This window comes from Aythya ferina, assembly GCF_964211825.1.
Source record: "Aythya ferina genome assembly, chromosome: 3".
Classification (NCBI taxonomy): Eukaryota; Metazoa; Chordata; class Aves; order Anseriformes; family Anatidae; genus Aythya; species Aythya ferina.
In genome coordinates, this window is record NC_140298.1 from 109,750,217 (window position 1) to 109,769,939 (window position 19,723).

Consider the following 19,723-nt stretch of genomic DNA (forward strand, 5'->3'; position numbering starts at 1 on the left):
CACCTCTGGAGCTGAAGGGACCGATTTTTATTTCTGCTGCTGTTAAGGAACCCCTGTGAGAGGCAAAAAGTATCTCCAGTTTACTAAAACACTTAGGAAAAGCAGAAAGCTTTCTTTTGGGATGTATCTGGTAATACACATTTTTACACATCGCCTAAATATGATGATATCACTACATCTGTGCAAAAAGCTCTTCTTTTGAACTGTCCAATGTGAAGAACAACCCCCAAAACTTTGAATAAACACAACCCCCAAAACCCAATGGCAATTCAGTTCAGACAGATGTCTTCTGTCAAACCTTGTCAACAGTTTCCTAAATGACTCTTTATTAGGGAAAAGGCTGTGCTGAAAAGGACTAAAGCCTCTAGCATCATTTTTTGGGGCCTTTTTTGTGTGTCTGACAATAGTCAGAATGTAAACTGGTATAAGTGATGTATATAATAGATTATATTCAAAATCTGCTTGTATGACTGAATTGAGGCCATGCATACATTTGAACAAACTTTGTTCACCGTACTTATTTCACACGGGCTGTGAAACAAATCCAGACTGTCTAGAAGTGCACAGCTTGCTCTGAGACCTGTGATTGTTCCATCGTGTCGCTCTGCTACATGCAGTTAGCACAATGAAACAAAGCTGCCTTCCATCAGCGCTGATGCTGGAAGAGGCTGGTGCAGTCCTGTACAGTGCCAGCATTTTTCCTTTTTGTGATTGTGACCTGGGAAGGGTTCAGAGGCGGCTGTGAGGTTTGGCTGGGAAGGAGCCCTTCAGGGGGCAGGGCTGCAGCCTCCAGCAGAGGCACCCTGGGCCAGTGTTGGTTGCCTATTGCTGTGGGGATGTCCTCTGCCTGCAGAAGAGAGGAGATCAGCCCAACATCAACATCGGAGGGACCTGCAGCCCTGTAAGCGCAGATGCCCCGCAGAGGCAGTCTCGCAGCCCACCCATGGGGCAGCGGCTGGGAATCACCAGCAAAAACACATTCCTAAACTGAAAAAATAATTAACCACCTAGTTTCTTTTAATTAAGATCTCAACTTATCCACCACTCCGGGATATGCAGATGTTTGGCTGCTAGGATGTATCAACACACCTGAGCACTGGAGGCGATTTGTCTCTTGACTTCGTACCTAGCAGCGAGGGGCTCCCACCCTGCAATACCTGCACACCCTGGTTTTTGGTATTGGCCACGTCTCTGAACTGAATACTCTGCTATTAATACCCTTTCTGATGCTGTGTCAGTAGAGATTTTCAGAGGCAAATTTTGGCATCTTAAAGGTGTTCTGCTCTTCTGGCATTCTTGCATCAGCTAAGTGCCAAAGCAGCATGCAGTGTTTTACACTTACATAAGGAGATAAAGTTTTTGCCTCGAGGATATGATGTTCCAAAGACAGAGATAACGTGATGGGAAATGACAAGGAGTGGTGGAGATGAGGGGTGAGGAAAAGGAAACAGTAAAAAGCAGAGAAGAGAAAGAAAGGACAGGGTACTGTCATGGGAGGACAAGCCTGCCTTTTTCATTTCATTGGCTCTGCAAAATCTTAACTTGTTCTACAGCCAATTTATGTAGTATCAATGATTATAAAACCATAATTAAATTGTTTCTGAAATCCCTCTTCATCCCTTGACACAGATAGGTCTATGAGGACTGCTGTTTCATTTAATTGCTCTTCACTAATTCAAGGATGTGTATGCTGTCAGGCCGAGGTTCTGCTCACAGTGATGAAAGACCAAAAAAAAAAAAAAAAATTGAATTTCAATGGCAAAGTAATAAACCCCTGAAAACTAGTGTTATGATGGGAAGCCTGACACATTTGAAGTCATGAAGAACAAAACCGCTTATTTTATAGCCCACCTAAAAAAAAAAGCCTTGCAAATTCATTTTGTTTTGCCTATCTCAGAAGAAAAAGATAGAAGATATAGTAACAGGTACAAGTGTTGGAAATGCTTGATGTATGCATTTTAAATACAGACTTACTTCAGTGTGTTCTCCTGAGAACTTACTTTACTTTCCATACCGCAATATCCCGGTGTGTGATTTTTTTTTTGGTAATTTTTGCTGAGATTTTCTGCTGCTTGCAGCAAGTCAAAGAGACACAGCCAACCGTGACAATGTCATACGGAAACTTCATCACAGCACATCGCATCAAACCCTCAACGTACACGCAGCAAGGTGGCCACAGTCATCAATGGCCAGTGGTCATTAATGCACCTTGTAGCTACTACCATGTATTAACGCAGTCGTAATGAAGCTCTGATTGAGAGTAAAGGCAAATAATTAGTATTCTTTATTAACAGCAGGGCAGAGGGACTCTGCCCAGGTCCTCCGTCGTGCTGTGGCAGGCATTATCCGGAGTTTTCTTAATTCTTTGCAGGAGGGATGAAGCTCGTGTGGAGCCAGACAGGCGGGCAGCACCCCGGGGTGCTGCACATGGAGCTGAGGGGGGAGCTCGGTGGGGAGCTCGGTGTCCCCCAGGGGAGCTTCTCCTGCCCCAGGGGGGCTTCTCTTTCCCCAGGGGAGCTTCTCCTGCCCCAGGGGGTCTCTCTGGATGAACCCCAACCCCCCAAAGGGATGAGTCGAGAGGGAAAGGTGCCGGAGGGGGGTCCCGCCGGGCAGCACGCTTCATGCCCCCCTCCACCTCCCTTACCTGCGCCGAGCTCCTCGCATCCTCCCGCTGCTGCCTGGGCTCTTCCTCCTCGTCCTCCTCCTCCTTCTCCTCTTCTTCCTCCTGCTCGGTGGCTGGGCCTCGGCGCAGCCCCCTGCGGACCAGCAGCGCCGCCGCCGCCGCCCCCAGGGCCAGCAGCGGCCAGAGCAGGGCGGGCAGGGCGGCCATGGGGCCCCGGCCCTCCGCCAGCCCCGGCTCCTCGGCGCCCAGCGCCGGCCCCAGCATGGCCCCCGGCACGGCTCCCCGCCGGGCAGCCGGAGCCCAGCAGGCTGAAAGGGAGCCGGGCTGCGGCCCCTGGCCCCGGTGGAAGGGGCTGGAAGCCTGGGAGCGTGTGTTGGAGGGGCTGGGGTGGTGGTGGTGGTGGTGGTGGGTGGGGGAAGGAGGTCGCCGCGCGGAATTAATCTCGTCTGAGGTAAATAAATGGCAGGCGACGGTCCCGGCAGATGTGTCGCTTGGTCTCGTTATCGAGCAGCCTCCCCGTGATGGTTACGAGAGATGATGAGTTCTCATCTAGCAGCGATCCTCAGAGAAATAAACGCTTATTACGGCTACACAGAGTGCCTCAAACCGCATGCCTCTCTGCTTTGCTCCGAGGAAAAATTTCTCCACACACCTGATGTGTAAATGCGGGTGATAGTCTCAGAAAGTCGCATTTTTCAAGGTGGCAGAGCTGCTTTTAAAGTGACAAGTTGTATTTTGTCTTGGCCAAGCTAAAGGGACGGGTCCTGAGGGCTAAGAAGTGAACAGCACCGGGGGAATGCGATGAGCCCCTACCTCGAAGCGTGTCTCTGAGCCCGGCCTACACAAGAAGACAGTAGTTAAATCTTATTTACCTAGAACAGCATAAAAAGCTGCATTTGTTGCATCCAGCACAGAGAAGAAGTTGAAAAGGGAATGGCTTTTATCTGTCATAGCTTTATTTCACAGCTGTTTTTTGTTTTTTGTTTTTTTCCACAGATTTCTGTGCTCCTTGCTCAGACTGACCCTGGCAAACGCTCAGCCCAACGCGTACCAGTGCAAGGTAGCAATAGGGGAAGGCTCGTTAGCGACCCTTCCATTGAATTATCCATGCCTCAGGGAAGAAAGTCTAAATATTTGCATGTCCTGGGTCTAATTCTTGTTGGTTCTGAGCAGGTTTAGGTTTTAAAAGTGCACCATAGAATGCTTTGGGTTGGAAGGGACCTTAAAGATCTTCCAGTTCCAACTGCCCTGCCATGGGCAGGGACACTTCCCACTGGAAGGTGGAGAAGGCGTTATGGGAAGAAGAAATGGGAATTTCCCCTTTCTATGGGAAGAAAGGAGAAATACTAAATGCACAGGAAAGGGTCACAGGGGTATGGTGGTACTTGGAGGACTATTGGTGAGATTGGAAGGTCCCATTTAATCATGGATCCCCAGATTATCTGTACTCTGACTGCCTCTCCTGCTGATCTCGAGTCTGGTGTTCAGCCCTGACTGATATCACTCCAAGGTCTGAAGCCTCCAAAATGTTTTTCTATTCCTAGCCCCAGTATGGATATCTTACAGGAATATACCTATCTTGTACCTGTCTGGAGCCATAAAATGATGACTGAGCAGTCCTGCGCAAAGCTGCCCGAGATGGGGTCTTCCTCTGAAGTGAAAAGCTGGGAGTTAAATTATTACTTTTATGACATTTTAATTTAATATTTGTTTTTTAACGTTATGCTGTCTTGATCTCTCTGTTCTTAAAATGAATCTGTATATCTTCAGATCTGAACTATTACAAAGCATACAATCTATACCTCAGATCATAAATAAATATCATTATTCTAGTGCATGTAAAGTAATTATTTTTTCTTTTTGGCAGGGAAATGTAAGCTGAAAGACCATTTCAGGACTCAGCATTGCTTAATTGACTATGAGATTACTGCCTTGCACTATTTCTTTCTATTTTTTTTTTCCCACAAAATAAAGACAATTACTGTGGCTGGCCTGCAATTGCATTTATCATCAAAGAAAAGCATCACCATATTAGATCTTTTTCTAATATTAATATGGGCTTATCTGACAGCATCTCCCTTACAGCATTGGTCTATGAAAATAGCACAAGTTATCATGATGCCACGTTATATGGAAAGCCTGAAATTTTATTGCAAGCCCAAGAAAATATTTTTCTATTTAGGCATGACTGAAACTAATGGCAAAAGTCTGATAGGAAGTTATTCTCCACTCAGGCTCAGAAAGGCAGCCCAATAACCAGGAGCTGGAACCACCTATTTGTCACAAATCAAACAGCACTGCCGTACACTGGTAAAATAGATGCACTCCTCAGTGCCTGATGGACCATATTTGAATCTGCCTGGTTGTGCATGTGGAGTTAGTCTTCTGAGGTGTTGAAATGATGAAGGCAGGCTTTGGGACTTTTTCTGGGTCTATCTAGTCTTGTGATAAAAGAGATTACAATAAAATTAAAAAAAAAAAAAAGCAAAAATGTTGTTTTGAACAAGAGTTTTCATTCTACAAGCAAAGCAGCGTTTTCTAGCTGAAATTAAAACATATACTTTTATTTCTATTTTTAATTTTTATTGTATATTGAAAAAAATGAAAAATTGTGGAGAAAAAAAAAAAGAACAAGGAACAAAATTATTTTAATAATATGTCATAGAAATTACAAGATCTTGGCTTAGTGTGTTTGCAAGAGACTTGAGGATTCACCCACTGTAGCTAAGAGAAGTGCCCTGAACATCTGCAGCCTCGCTCATGTTTAATCAACAGCACCAGACGAGATGGAAAAATGAGTGATTTCAAACAAGGCAGAGATGTACAGAGGAAGCTTTTAAACTGACTCAGCAAAAACACCTTCTGAGGGGCAGCAAGAAGACCTCTTTGCAGTACTTAATACATTTTTATCAGCTTCCCTGAGCTGACAGTTTAGAAAACTGCAGCTGTGGCGAGACAGGCAAGTTTTATTTGTAACAGCTGCTCTGAAGGCCTTGAGTAAAGGGAGAGAATGAGTTTTTCCCTCATTGTTAGAAAGCCCCAGCAGTGGCTGGGTTGTTCAGAACAGGCTGTTCTCATAAAGTTGTCCTCCGCATCCTTCCTGCTCTGAGACTGGGGGAATGTCGAGTAGCTTCATGGACAACAGTGGGTTTGGCACCAGTGTTGAGCAGCGTGGAGCAGCCCTCCTTTCCGTAGCTGTTCTCTGAGCTCTGTGCCAGGATTTGATCCTGGGGGACGTTGAGATGTGGCCAAGATCAAAGCTCAGATTTGCATTTCAGGCATTTTTGGGTAAGGTAGTGCAGAGCAAGGATGTGTCCCTGGGCAGCAACTCATGCATCAGGGCCCCAGTCTGTGCTGTCACCCTGATCTTCTGTAAAGAAGCTTATTTACAGGCTGAGATGATTTTGCACCCTGTGGCTTATTTATGGGCTCGAAGGGGCTCCAAATTGCAAGGTTCACCTGCCAACGTGCAGGAGACAAATTCATAACATTGTGTTTTCCAGCAGAATCACCAACTTTTCCCCATTTTGTCACCTCTCTGAAGGCATGGTGTGCTAGCAGCTTTCCGTGGACACGTGTGAAGCTGAAGAACCACCAAGCTTGCTGAGCTTGTAGGTGAGGGAACTGAGGCATGTGCTGGCTGCACATGGCCAAAGTGCTCGCCGCCAGCTGTTGCCCTTTGCGTGCTGCCCACACAGCCATTAAGTATGATGATTAATGCCTTGACAAGTTGCTATCTAGCCTAGCAGGCTGGTGTTTCCTCTTGATATCTGAGGCTGCTTTGAGGATTGCAGCTTTTAAGATTTTTACTAATTATCTAATAGGTTTTCAACCTCTTGTTTCAGTACGTGGAACTGGTGTTAATTAGTTACAGGTCTTCGGCATACTGTTCTTAGCAGATCCCCCAGGTAAATTTGTCTAACGCTCACCTTGGTTTCCCCTACATGATTCCCTCAGCTGGTAAGTGATCCATCTTTGTTGGCTGGCAGTGTTTGAGTTGGAAGAGGACTTTCATCATGTTAATATACAGAAGACAGAGAAGAAATGAAGTGGAATAAGCACGCGGTAGTAATGCAGTCAAAGCAGAAACGCGACTTAGGTTTCTTTCACCAATAAGAAATTGCCTAACCTTCCATTTCCCTTTCAGTTTCATAAGGAGCACACTGGAAACATCTCCTTAGCCATACAAGTGAAATTGAAACAAAGAAACAAAAACATCTCAAAAGGCGGAAAGAAGACATTTTCCCAGCTTATGCGTTAATTAAGACCAGTCAAAGAGAACGGCTTCAAAAGGGAGAAGGAAGCCAGCAGTAAGCATGGCTGCAACTGCTTTTAATAGGATGTAGCAATGACATGTGTGGCAGACAAAATCATAGTAGGATTAATGCAACAATTTCAGTTCAAAGGGGACAGTGAAAAACTCAGAGGCAAAACTGAAATTACTGAATAATAAAATTGTTTCACTAGTTGATTTGTCAGCAACAGTATGGGACAAAGGAACTTGTTTAGCAGAACACGATCATCTTGAGAACTATAAACACTGCTGGTTTAAAGATAAAATCAAAGGCCTTGAGAGCAAAGCAGAAGTAGACATAAAAATATGCACGGCTGGCTTTCCTGAGGGCGAGGAGGTTTGCATCCCTGTGAAACGATGCAGAAAGAAGGTGCTGCATGACCCAGGTCACTCTTGCCCCTTAGCATCCACTTTTCCCCTGGCAGAAAGCCTGCAGCAGTGTGCAGCAGCACTGGTGGCTTTCCTCTGCATCCCATCAGCGGAGGAGATTGGAGAGTTGGGCAGTAGAGTTTATTACCCTCTCCTTAAAAAAAAAAAAAAAAGCTGAGTGCAACCTACTGCATATCATTATAAATATTTTATACAATTAAAAAACTGCATTTGTTTAGCAGCAGAAGACAGGACTGTTATTATGTTCTTTGCATGCATTTTTGGTCTCACTGCTGTTCCGCCTGTGTCTCTGATCCAGCTGTCTGAGAAACCAGCTGGTAATTTTCTGTTTCTTTGATGGGCAGTTCAAGCTCTTGCTTTAGGAACTTCCTAAATCCCTTAATCTGAGATCAGCAGCCTGTATGTGTTTCTTCAAGATAATGGTGACGACAAGGGAGTCTCCTAAAATCAAGATAAGTGTCAGTCCCTGCTTTATTCCAAACTGGCATACGACACAGTGAGCACAGTAAATTAGTGATGACATGCAGTTTACTGCTATCACATGCAGCACTTGGAGAGATGTGACTGGGACACTGGAGGGAAGCGACTGTTATCCTCGGGAAGGCTTTAGTGTCAAAAATGTATGAATTAATGGCCACTGCTAAGGCTTTAGTGCCAAAAATGGAAGGCTTTCGTGTCAAAAATGTATGAATTAATGGCCACTGGTAAGTGTGTTGCTTATGTTTTGGTGTTCAGACAATGCAGTCATATATTCTTGTATGATTTGGGTAGCAGATGCCACCAGATTTTACCTAGATCTGCTCACGTAACCTCTGCATCTGAAGAGGATCTTCCACGGTGCTCTTTAGATCTGAAAACATGCAGGTCTGAAAAAGGCACCACATCCACCACATCTTTGTAGTTTGTTCTCGTGTTTAGTCATCCTTGACGTGAAAAACCCTACATCTTGGTGCTAACTTAATGTTACCTCATTTCAGTTCCCTATTGACAATTTCTGTGACTTTCACTGGCAGATTAGATACCCTTGTATCTGTTGTACTCTTCTTGAGAATGTGCTCCCCAAAAGGCCTTTCCACCAGGATTCATGCTGGTTTTGGAAGGTCGTATTTTGCACATCCCCCAGACATCCTTTTTCTACATCATCATATGGCGATGTATATTCAGCTTCTTGAACCTGTTCACTTGTTCCTAGCATACATATTCTGGGATCTTTTCAGCTCCCTTTTCCACACCAACACATTAGAAGCTCCAGTGGAGCTGCCAGCTCATGTTTTTCCTGTTTCCTAGTCAGTTTACTAATTTCAATGCAGTAATTGTTGGGTCACTGAAGTGAATGGCATACACAACCAGCAGGACATGCTGCCTTCCTCTGCGAAGGAGAACTGATGTTTCTGCAGCACTTTGTCCAGTCACTTTGGACAAATCTCATCACAACATTGGAGAGAAGTTCTTATTTAATATTTTCACGATTAACAGAGGATCTTCAGCACTTAAAGATCCATTTTTGTGAGGAAACTGAGGAGATTTATGGTTGTTGCATAGACTGGTGGCATGGGTTACTGTGACGTTAGCAGAAAAATCAGTGATCTACTAGTGTTGCTCACAGGTATTCTGTCCTATTGTATGTGTATATATCAGGTGTGGTCACTAGGTTAAAATTTGCTTCTGTACTATTAGCAGTAATGAAAGATTCAGTGAAAAGAATTATTATCAATGTATTTGAGTTCTTGTAATCTTGGCATACCTCCTGAGAATAGAAGTGGCTTATGGAGGCTGTCTTTGTGCAGTGCTCTGTAGGTGCATGCCTATTTGTTCTACCTGCAGCTGGTTGAGCAGACCTGGCTTATGTTCAGTGTTTTCACATTGGAGGGAAATAAATCATGAGTTTGCCTGAAGAAAAATAAATAAATAAATTAAAAACATAGCAAAGTGCCCAGAGCTGGACCATCAGCAGCATAGATGGCAGGAGTCTGGGTTGTCCCCAGGAGAGCTCAGCATCATTACCCGAACACTCATGATTTTTCTACTCAAAAGCTCACAGATCTTGCTGGTTTCATAAATTATAACCCCTGTGGTCTTTCTGTGCTGACTTTCCACGAGGTTAAATCCCAGGCCAGGGATAGGATCTACATGAAGGTACCCTAATTTAACCCTAAGTGTCTGATAACCAAACCCTTCATGCCCAGGTAGCCTCGTGGCCGTTGTGTAAGACAAAAGATGTGACAGTTCCTTCTGGGGAAATGTCACAGCAAAGGAACGAGCGTCTTCTGTGCTCTGCAGTTGTCTGGGTGGGCAGAGGTAGCACACAGGCTTGTTTTACAGCAGGCTCTGCTCTGTGAACAGCCAGCCTGAAGACTTGGAGTCATCATGATAGAAGTTTCTGGATCTGGCTCTGCAGAAGAAGCCTCAATGAATGACTGCACTTCATCCCCATCCACTTAACCCCTCAGGTTTTGCAGTCTGCTGTCTTGTGTAGATCCAAGCTTATGTTCCTGAGTCTCGAGCTGTGCCCTGACATTTTGACCTGCAGGATTTACCCACTGGAGCAGGGTCTGACCCCGCTGCTTTCCCTGCCTACCCTTCTCCTGAACACCCACCTCAGGCCTGGGCTTGCTGCTCCTCTGCTCGCCCTGCCCAACAAAGCACAGCTTCTTGGGATGAAGCCCAACATTTTTTGGCTTCTTCCATAACCCGGGGAGCCATGACTTCACCATAAGGCATGTGACAATGCAAGAAACGACAGCAGTGGCTTCTCATTTTCTAATTGCCATGGCAACTGTATTGTAACTTAGACCGTCAACATTTAATTTCTAGGCTCATCTGTCTTCAAACCTGACAGAATTAAGCATTCAGCATCCAAAGCCATCCCACCACCCTATTCTCATGCCACCCCGTCAGCCACCACACACAACACCGGGTTGTTGCAGCAGCACTATTGGAGGCTCCTCTGCACAGAGTTCCTTGTTCCTCCTCCTTTGTTCCCATTGTGATAATGGAGCATTTTAAAAGGGAGGGCTGAGTTTGGAAGGTATTTTTCAGGAGGAAATAATCTGTAATTTTCCAAGCCCTGCAGGAGAGTGTGTTCAAGCCAAGCTCAAGTCCTTTAGCTGTTCCCTACACCCCAGGTTTCTCTCACTTAACATTTTCCTAAATGTAGGATATTTAGCTTCAAATCACTGTACAAGGCATCTCCAGAGATGGGATGGCTCTTTACTCACCCATCAATAACTGCTTTGCCCATACCTTAATCTGGTCATTAGACAACATGCAAAACATGCAATTCAATGTACACAAAACAGGAATTTGCCTAAATAAAATAAATTTTATTTAAAATCTATTCTCCAGTTTGGCTTGGTCTCTAAGCACCTTTACCCTTCACCAGGAGGTCCCTTTCCAGCAGGAGCTCACCTTCCATCACAGCTTGCTCTCTCTGGAGCCCTTACAGTCGAAAAGTCACAGCCAATTCTGTCTCCTATTTTCAACTCTCCTCTTTCATTTGTAGACCCATCATTGATCCAAGGCCTGCTATGAAACCTCCTGAAGTCAGGGAAATTGGGAAAGATCTTCAGCATCACATAATCTCTTACTGTCTCTCTTCTAATTAGGCTCAGGTTGCAGGCAGCAAGGAAGAAGGCATATCACACAGAAAAAAGGGCTGGACTGGATGCTTTATCCTGTGGGAAGAGCAAAAATATTGGAGGAAATGCTGGCTGTCATTGTGTCACAGGTCTCTGCTGGCACACGACCATGTTTCTGTCTGAAAATGAATCATTTGTTGTTATAAGCATGTCCTAGGATGATTAAATGAAGCAGAATAAGGACAGCAGTATTGGACACATTTTCGGCCTGTGTGGGGATTTTTTTTGGTGTGCTTTTTATATTTTCCATTTATTTCTCAACTAGAAAACATGGCTTTTGGGCTTGTGTGCCACTCAAGGGCTGTGCTCACCTTCTGGCTCTGGCACGCAACTCTGGCCAAGCCATTTTGGCTCGGGAGTTAATGGTTTTGCTTTCACACCCTTCATCTGCTCATCTCCTCAGGTCAGCATTCCCCCAGCCCCACCAGCCCAAGGGCTACAAGAGACAATAAGTTTTCCAGGCAGCACCCAGCTTTGTTTTTCCTTTGAGCTTCAGTATTAACTTCTGAACTTGCCGTGCCTGTGAGTAGCATCGGAGCAAGCTCCTGATAGTAATGACCATTATTATTTATAACATGAAATATCTCTACTGCTCAGTATAACAAGCCATGGGACAGTGTGCCCAGCAAGGTGATGTACCATTGTGGGAGGTGTTGATGTGAGGATTGGACCCTAAAACCTTGGGTCCTGATACTTGAATGATCATAGATGTCATGCCAACAGTGAGTATTAATGATGCTGATTGACCTGGGAGTCCTTCATGCTGCGGAGGAAAAAACGTGCCTTAAAAACTGCCTAAATCTTGATGCAGGCCAGGGCTGAAGGGATGTGTCTCTTAGTCTTTTTAACCAGCCTGTTTAAAGAGCTTTTTGCACAGTGTGCTGGCCTTTCTTGGTTTGATGTCTATGCCTATAACTCCTCCTTACACAGTCTAGATACCAGGTCCTACAACTCTCAGTAACTAAATCCTCATATTAACTAACTATTAGCATAATTCTGTGCCTGAGTAAGATGCGAGACATTTCATTTCCCGGCAATGTCAGCAGATAAATATACTAGTGATGTGAGGCACTCAGAGGTAATTACAATAGGAACCAAAGGTGGGATTTAAAAGCTTCAGGTCAGTTCTGTCTCCTGAAATATGACTTTGGCCCCCTAAAGAGCTCGGCTGTGTACCAGCCACCTGACTTACTGAGCTGCCTGCAGCACTTCTGTTCTGTTCTTTTGTTGAAATTTTAAAATTGAAAGTATGTTTGGGATGATTTCCCCAGCCAGTCTTCCCTCTGAGCTCAGAAATGCTTCTGCAGAGGCTGTGGGCTACCCCTGTAAGGAAGCCAGCTACCCAACTGCAAAGTCATTTTCAGTTTCCCCAGTGAAGTGGCATGGCTTTCATGTTGTCAGATAAGAGAGGTTTGTGGTTGAGTGTAATGTATTTTCAATAATAAATATCCCTATTGTTCAGTCTAATTTTTGGAGCTCTGTAGTTCCCGTAGCTTATGAAGAATGGGAAGTGAAGTACAACATAAGCCAGTGGTGGGAGTTCATTCTCAGTCCTCTTGTTCTCACACACAAGCAGCCCCTCTAAGGCACTGATCTACAAATGTCACAAATCTGCATCAGGCTCCAGGAACAGAAACTAGTACTTTATTTATTTCGATCACCAGTATCCAATTTTTAGGCTTGTTTATCCCCCTGCTGACCAAAGCACCACGCCACGTTAGCACTTAGTGGGGAGGGCACTTGGATGCAGTGGTGGTGGCACCACCTAAGCCCCAAATCAGGTAATACTCACCCCAGCAGGGTGTTTATCCCAGGAACTGATTTTTCAGAAAGCTGATGGCATTTTGAACTTCGTTAATGCTTCTTGACTAGGAATTCAACCTGCCCTGATGGTCCCATCCTCCTGTGTGCTGACTGTGTCCCAGCCCTGATAAAAAATGCCGGTTCCCGGTGGAGAACATTCAGTTTATGTCCCTGCCACATGATTAATTGCCATAATAAAGCTATCACAGCTTGCTCCGGATGCACAAACGTGGTGTCTATGTAGCAGGACAAAATGCTGCCCAGGGATGCTACACTGCTGCTCCGTAGTGTGACTGCACCAGCTCTGCATGTGCTGTCTGACAGCCCCCCAGCAGGACTAATGATGTTGGCTGTAGTACTGTGATGATGTGCCTGTGCTGTTTCCAGATCAAGACATGGTTTGTTTGGTGCTCTCATAGAGGTCTCTGCACTGGACAGCCTGAAGAGGTACCTTGTGCAATGTGAAGCCGCCAGCTGACCATACAGTGCATGGGCCTCAGGGACTGGGCACGCAATGCATTCAATGCGTGATCCCCCGTGAATGCACAAAGAGCAATCTTCTGACACAAATTAATATTGCAGAACACAGTCCCACATGTTATGCGTCTTACTGCATTTGATAAAATTACTTCTGAGCAAGATGGACAAATGGAGACCTTTAAATATCTGTGACGAAGTGGAACCCTTTAAAACAGAGGACTAAATGGTCCTGGGAAGGTTCGAGCCTCCGATGGGAACAGCAGGCACAGTCACCCTACAACAGCATCTGTCTCTCACTTGGGAACAAATTGCAGTCACTGCTCAGCCAGGCTGTCAGAGCCAGCCAGAGCTTGCACATAGTGCAGACTCAGGGAAATTTGCAATTCCAACAGCAGATGGCACAGTCCTAAAACTAAAATCAGCCTCCAGTGCAGCCGCGGGGAAACGTTGCCTGAGCTACAAAGCTGAAAGCTCCTGGAAAGGATCCTACCGAGTAAGTTTACTAATTTGTCAGTGTAAGCAAACGGATTCTGAAAATAGTGTATTTTCTCTTCACGGGAAAAAAATTTACAAAAGAAGTTACATTTTTGGGACAAATTTGTAGAAGTTGAATTTATTTTAAGACTTACAAGTACAGCTGTCAGTTTAAATGTAATTACAATTAAAAAAAAAAAAAAAGTGCATACATGCCTCATAAGACCATCTTTTAATTGTCATTATATGATGTAGAAACTATTTATAGTGGCTATAGATACAAAGAAATTCAATTTAATGGAAAGGAAGTGAAACTCCAGGACTATTTAATTGAACACCTAATTTGCTTCTGTGCAGAGCTAATCCTTTTGTGTTTCTTAGCCATCATCAAGCATCTGAAAGAATTAGGCATGAGCAAAATGTTTCTTATGTTTGGATTTTAGGACCTAAGTGAGAATGGAGTATGTTAGCCCCCAAGCCCCTAGCCCTGTACATAAGAGTGCAGCAGACTTGGCATTAGCATCATGAAGACTGTTGGGCAACTGCTCTTATTTTGGCACTTACTCTACAAACTTGCGGAATAAAACCTAGAGATCTTCCCTTAATTGGCAGTATGGGAAGTCTGGATGTGTAATTCAGGACAACCATTTCTTGAGGTTTAAGGACTTAAGAAGCAGCTAATCCATTCTTGTGATACACTGAGGAATTGCTAGAGGAACTGTCTAGTGGTTAGATCAGGAAACTATGAGTCAAGGAGTCTGTTCCCCACTTTGTCAGTGAATCATTTCCTTTCTGCAGGTCCCACAAAACACCCAGACAGGATCTGTCCCCAAGTAAAATAAACTCTTGACCAGGTTCAATCCCCATGCAGCTCCCAGGCTCCTGCTTGCAGTTTGTGTTAGAACTGGAGAGCTTTAAATATTGACAGAGAGAGTTGGGTTGTGGTCCTGTACATGAATTCTCTCCCTCTGTGGGTTTCACAGAGTCCAGAGCTCTGCTACCAGTAATCCCATGACAGCCTATAGAAGTAGCATGGTCCACCTTTTGGTAGGCTTTGTAGAAATGCAGAGAAAAAGACTTTTGCAGTGGTGAGAAGCAGATCATTTATATCTGTAACATTTAAGGACTGGACTATCCACCTTGGCCAAGAATCTGGATGAGTTTCTTGCAGTTCAAAGAAGATGTTGTATTGGGGGGCAATTTAAACCACGTATTTGAAATCCTTTTCTTGGGATAGGATGACTAGTTTTCTGGAGCTACCTATCTGTCCCCACTGTTCGTAAAAGGAAATGTCAAGACATTTTAAATCTCAAGGTATTGCTTCAGGTCAGTGCCTGAATGGGGAGGATGAACCACTGTCAGGCTCCCACGTTGCTCCTCTGCATCTGACTCCTGCCCTAGGTGTTAGACCCCGTTAAGCACCAACTCGTTAAGTATAACAAGAGTGTGTTTGCACTGTACTGTGCTTTCAAAAACTGCATTTGCTGCTGATGTTTTTGCAGTTGCCACAAGTTCCCTGACCCTGCCATCACCTCACACTGAGGACTGCTGTTGCTCCTCTGCTTGGTGGTGGTTCTCCAGGAGCCAGCACCTTCCCAGGTGCAGACCAGGGCCAGCAGAGACCCAGTGTGATGCTCGACTGTTCGGCTCATCCGTCATCCTCCCCCACTGCTAATCAACCAAACAAAAATATATGTGCTCAGAGATAACAAGGATTAAAGGTCTTGCAGTTATTTTCCACAGGGATGCCAGGCATTCCCATATTTGCAGTCATTCCCAGAAGTTTACTTCCCAGCTCCCTGCACGGGAAGAACAGTGGTCTATACCACCCAGAGAAACACCAGTTCTCAGTTGACTAGCACTGAAAAACCGTCTTGAACTCGACGGAGGCAGAGAGGCAATTTCAGACATGGAAATTATGAAAGAAACAATGCCTTCAACACAGGAATCATAATGGCCCATTCTTTCCTTCCACTGTTTGTCGTAAAAACAATTAAAACTGCAACTTTCTCACATAGAAAGCAATTTCCCATGTCTTCAAGACAATTTCATGTCTTCATTTGCCCATCTGACTCCGTACAAATGCAGTTTGCATTGGCCTGATACCTTCCTGATTTTTTCCTACTTATCTGTCATCAGAGGCTGTCGTGGTTTGGGTATATGGAGGTAGGTATGTGGATTGTAGATGTTTACTTCTGATTCGTCTGTTTTTAGCTCTTCTTTCTAACATGTGTACTGTGTGGCATTTCTTATCCTAACGTAGAATAACCCCACGGCACCCTGGAAATGCTTGTGTCTCCCCACTGGTAACAAGGGCAGCCTGGGATCACTGGCCCTGGTGGGATAAATCTCATGCAACGAGCTTGATACTGTAAGCCCCTGTTCAGCAATGCACTTAACAACAGCATAAAATAAAGCCCAAACTTAGATGCTGGGCTTGGCTGAAGCCTCAAGGAAAGAGCAGACAGTCTTCAGAGATCAGAGCAGTTAGGCTTCAAAAAGGCTCATGTAAGATTTCCACAGTGCAGCCCTAACATAACTTTCTATTCCACTACAAAAAACACTTTTCTTCTGCCAGTTTCCTTCCCCCTGAACATATTTATCTCTGGTCCCTCCCAGTGCTTTCTCTCCCTGGCTGAGTCACCCACGGTGCAACCCAAAACTGGGGGCAGATGAGCAGGAGGCCCAGCAGACTGCCTGGGTTTGTGGCTCTTCATCACTGGCACATGCCCTTTTTTTTTTTTTTTTTTTTTTTTTTTTCTCTTTTACTTCAGTGTTTAGCATCAAAGTCTTCCTGGCTGTAAAACTTTGCTCAAAGAGTGTCCAGACTGCACAAATATGTGGTGCTGGGATGAGCTTTGCGTTATTTGGGCTTTCGTCTGTACACTACCAGGGATGGGTACCCAGAGCAGAAAGCTTGTCCTTTTCAGGTGTGGAGGCTCGCAGTTTTCATTTCCTTGTCTTTTCCATTCTGGGGAAAGCTTGAGCTCAGAAATTAAAGATTGTGTTGTGGTACGTGCAATTAAAGCAGCTAAAATGGGTGAGCAGAGCTGCACTAATTGCTGTTTCATCGGCTTTCAGCAAAACTAAGTGATCTTTAATATGTTCACGTATATATTAATTTCCTTATTTTTTTAATGAAAGAGGATTCTTGGTGTAAGTAATTGTATAAGTATAAAGGAGTGAGCCTTGAAGTTTCACTAATTATGTTTTCAGTCATCTTGCACCTCTGAGGCAGAGACCCAATCATCCCTTTTATGCAGAAAGAAGTTACTACAGTCATCTCCTGATCATGGCCAAGGCTTTGGGGAGGAAATAATAAATAAGGATAGTGATTTTTTTATTGTCGTGTTTATGCCGTAAAGCTGTTAGAGGAGACGTCAAAATACTCAAATCAAATTGACACGCTTTGTTTCTATGTGTCTGTATGAGAACTGGAGAAATAAAATTACTAAATTGAAAGCTGCGATCTGCCAGAACTGCTGCAACCAAAAGGATATGCAGCATGCAGATTAAGTGGAAATTGGTAACACTGACAATACAGGAGCACAAATATGGCATGTTTTTTCTCCCAGTTACAACAATTTCAACTTTGTTCCCTGCTGATCAATAAAATCAATGGAGATGCAACCCCAAACATTGCACAACACTGCTACTGATAACCACAGGTGCCGGAATTCTACTCTTAGTTTCACCCAACTTATTAACTAATAAACGGAATACATAGATTAAAACCAATTAGAACTACACAAATGTAATTAAGAATTCACTTAAGTCCGGTGACTGTCTTTGCCATGAGCAAGGCAACTATATTAAGGAACTTGGTAGACTGGGGTCAGCGTTACCAGAAATTACAATCAGCAATTTTATGGGCTAAAACACGTTGTGCTTTATCGCATAACTCTCCAGATCTGACTTTCATTTCCTTGTGGCAAGTGTTTATGCTATGTTTACAAATGGAAGTGTGAGTCATTATCAATTGCATTTTCACTTGTTTTTCTTCTGGTGTTTTCCATAAAATGAATGGCTGCAGATGCCCATGTAGAAAAATTCAAATCACCATGCCTTTCACTCCATTAGCAGTCAACAGCTTCGGAAGATAATGAGGCATACTTAAGTTTCTGTTTTTCCCTCTTGATGATGCATCTAGAATTCTTAAATGTGAAAAAATAGTTTTGTTTTGTCTTGTTTTTTTTTTTTTTTTTTTTGTTTTGTTTTGTTTGTTTGTTTGTTTGTTTTCTTTCATGGATTCTTTCTTAATCCATGTGTCAATTTCATTATTAATTTTTTTACATTCTTTTCCCTGTCCTCTATTTGCAATAAACTATGTCGCATTTTCAGTAAACTGCAGACTGGAAAATAGTGTGTGTGTGTCTGTGTGTTACAACTTTCTGAAATGTTCTTTATTAACATAAACTCATGCGTTTAGGGTTTCTCAAAATAGCAGATCCTTTCCAGTGAAAGTAGAAATGTTGCTATGTGAATGCTGAGAAATGTCATTTTAGCCTCTTTGGCAAGTTTTCAGGGAGAAATGAAAGAATGAGATTACCTTTTTTTTTGTTGTTGTTTTTCCTTTTTCTTTCTTTCTTTTTTTTTTTTTTTAATTCTGGTTTTCTCCTTTATTATGTTATATATGAATTAAAATAGCACTGTAAAATAACCTGTACAGATAGGTCTAATTTTCCATTATTCTGAAAGCAGTATCAAGGTCAAATTTACCTGCAGTTCTTATTTCTGATTTTCAAGTGTTCAAAGTGTAATGAGTAATTAGAAGCTACTAGCAGTGCAAAAAAAAAATCTATAAATTCAATAAAAGTAATTAAAATCTCTGGTTGCATAATTCACAAGGTTTCATAATTCTCTAGCATTTCTCTTTTACATAAGACAACAACTGAGTCAGAAACTTCAGCGCATCTTGTTACGAGCTCATTTGGTGCACAGTCCCTGTTTGCTTTCTGGCCATGGTCAGAAGATGATCTCCATCCAATTACATCTCTCCGCCTGCAGATCAGATATTTGTAACACACCCCTGATGACTGCGTGCAGGCAAGTTGCATAATGTCTTCGTATATCTTATTTCAATGAATGAGTCGTTGAATTAAAAAAAAATGATGTAAAGCTTAGTCCTGCCCTTTTGTGTGCTATACTTCGCTACGCACTCGGGAGAATTAGCGGCTGGGGAAACAAACCTCAGCTTCCCCCACGACACCTGGGAGGTAATGACCGAGCATTCAGGGTCACACTCTGACTCAGTAGTCATTACACAAGCAAGGTAACAGCTAAGGAGCCAGAACGTAGGTAGTTTGTAATGAGGCCAGCGTTCCCTTGACATTTATTTCAGTTTTGTAGCATTTATTCTGTGGGCAGTAAAGCTTCTGCCCACAAAAGGGAATTATTAGAAAACCTGAAAATATGACCTTATGCATGGTGAGAGCCATAAGCATAGGGAAAGCCGATTTTTGTCTAAATTTATGACACAAGCACTGGCTGTGAAACTTGCATTCCCATGTGCATCAGTGCATCGTGCTGCCACTGAAAACAGCACGTCTGATGGAGAGGTCATGCAAAACTTTGTGTTTCAGTGATTCTGCAGAGGCAGGAGCATGCTTTTAATAAAGTAACCTTGCTTCCTCGTGCAGGTCTAAATCACCAGGCCCAGTAAATTGCCTGTGGAACACTGTACCAGATCTCCGCATTACATAAAATCTCATCTCCATCGCTTCTCAGTACATTTCCAAGGGAGGTGAGAATAATGATGTTCGCTGACCTGCCTTTGGGTGTGAGCCGTGCCGAAAGCGGTTGCAGCTGTTGACAACGAGCCCTCAAAAACCTGTCCCACTCGAAAACCTGTCCCTCGCTTTTCACAAGAGCAAACAGGCAGAACAGATAAAGGCAATGATTTTGGCTTGCTGTCCTGAGTCTGCAGAAGTGGTGAAACAGCAATAAACCTGCTGATATTACTCACGATAGTGTAACTGATCTCCAGCTCAAGAAATTAAAGACATGTTTACCTACAGGTAC

General features: G+C 43.8%; 2 protein-coding genes across 7 annotated transcripts in view; both read right to left on the reverse strand.

Moving 5' to 3' along the window:
- The window catches only part of LOC311434895 (uncharacterized protein), a 28,438-nt gene extending 24,884 nt beyond the window's left edge, over positions 1–3,554 (reverse strand). The window contains exon 1 of one of the 6 annotated variants that reach the window (XM_084515388.1): positions 2,645–3,554. In XM_084515388.1, the coding sequence (XP_084371514.1) occupies positions 2,645–2,887 (243 nt within the window). In that variant the 5' untranslated portion in view covers positions 2,888–3,554. The remainder of the gene's footprint in view (positions 1–2,644) is intronic. The other 5 variants (XM_084515387.1, XM_084515386.1, XM_084515389.1 and 2 more) reach the window with 5 other exon arrangements.
- LAPTM4A (lysosomal protein transmembrane 4 alpha) overlaps positions 1–19,723 on the reverse strand; it is a 186,711-nt gene that overhangs the window by 44,998 nt on the left and 121,990 nt on the right. The gene's annotated exons all lie outside the window — the stretch shown is intronic.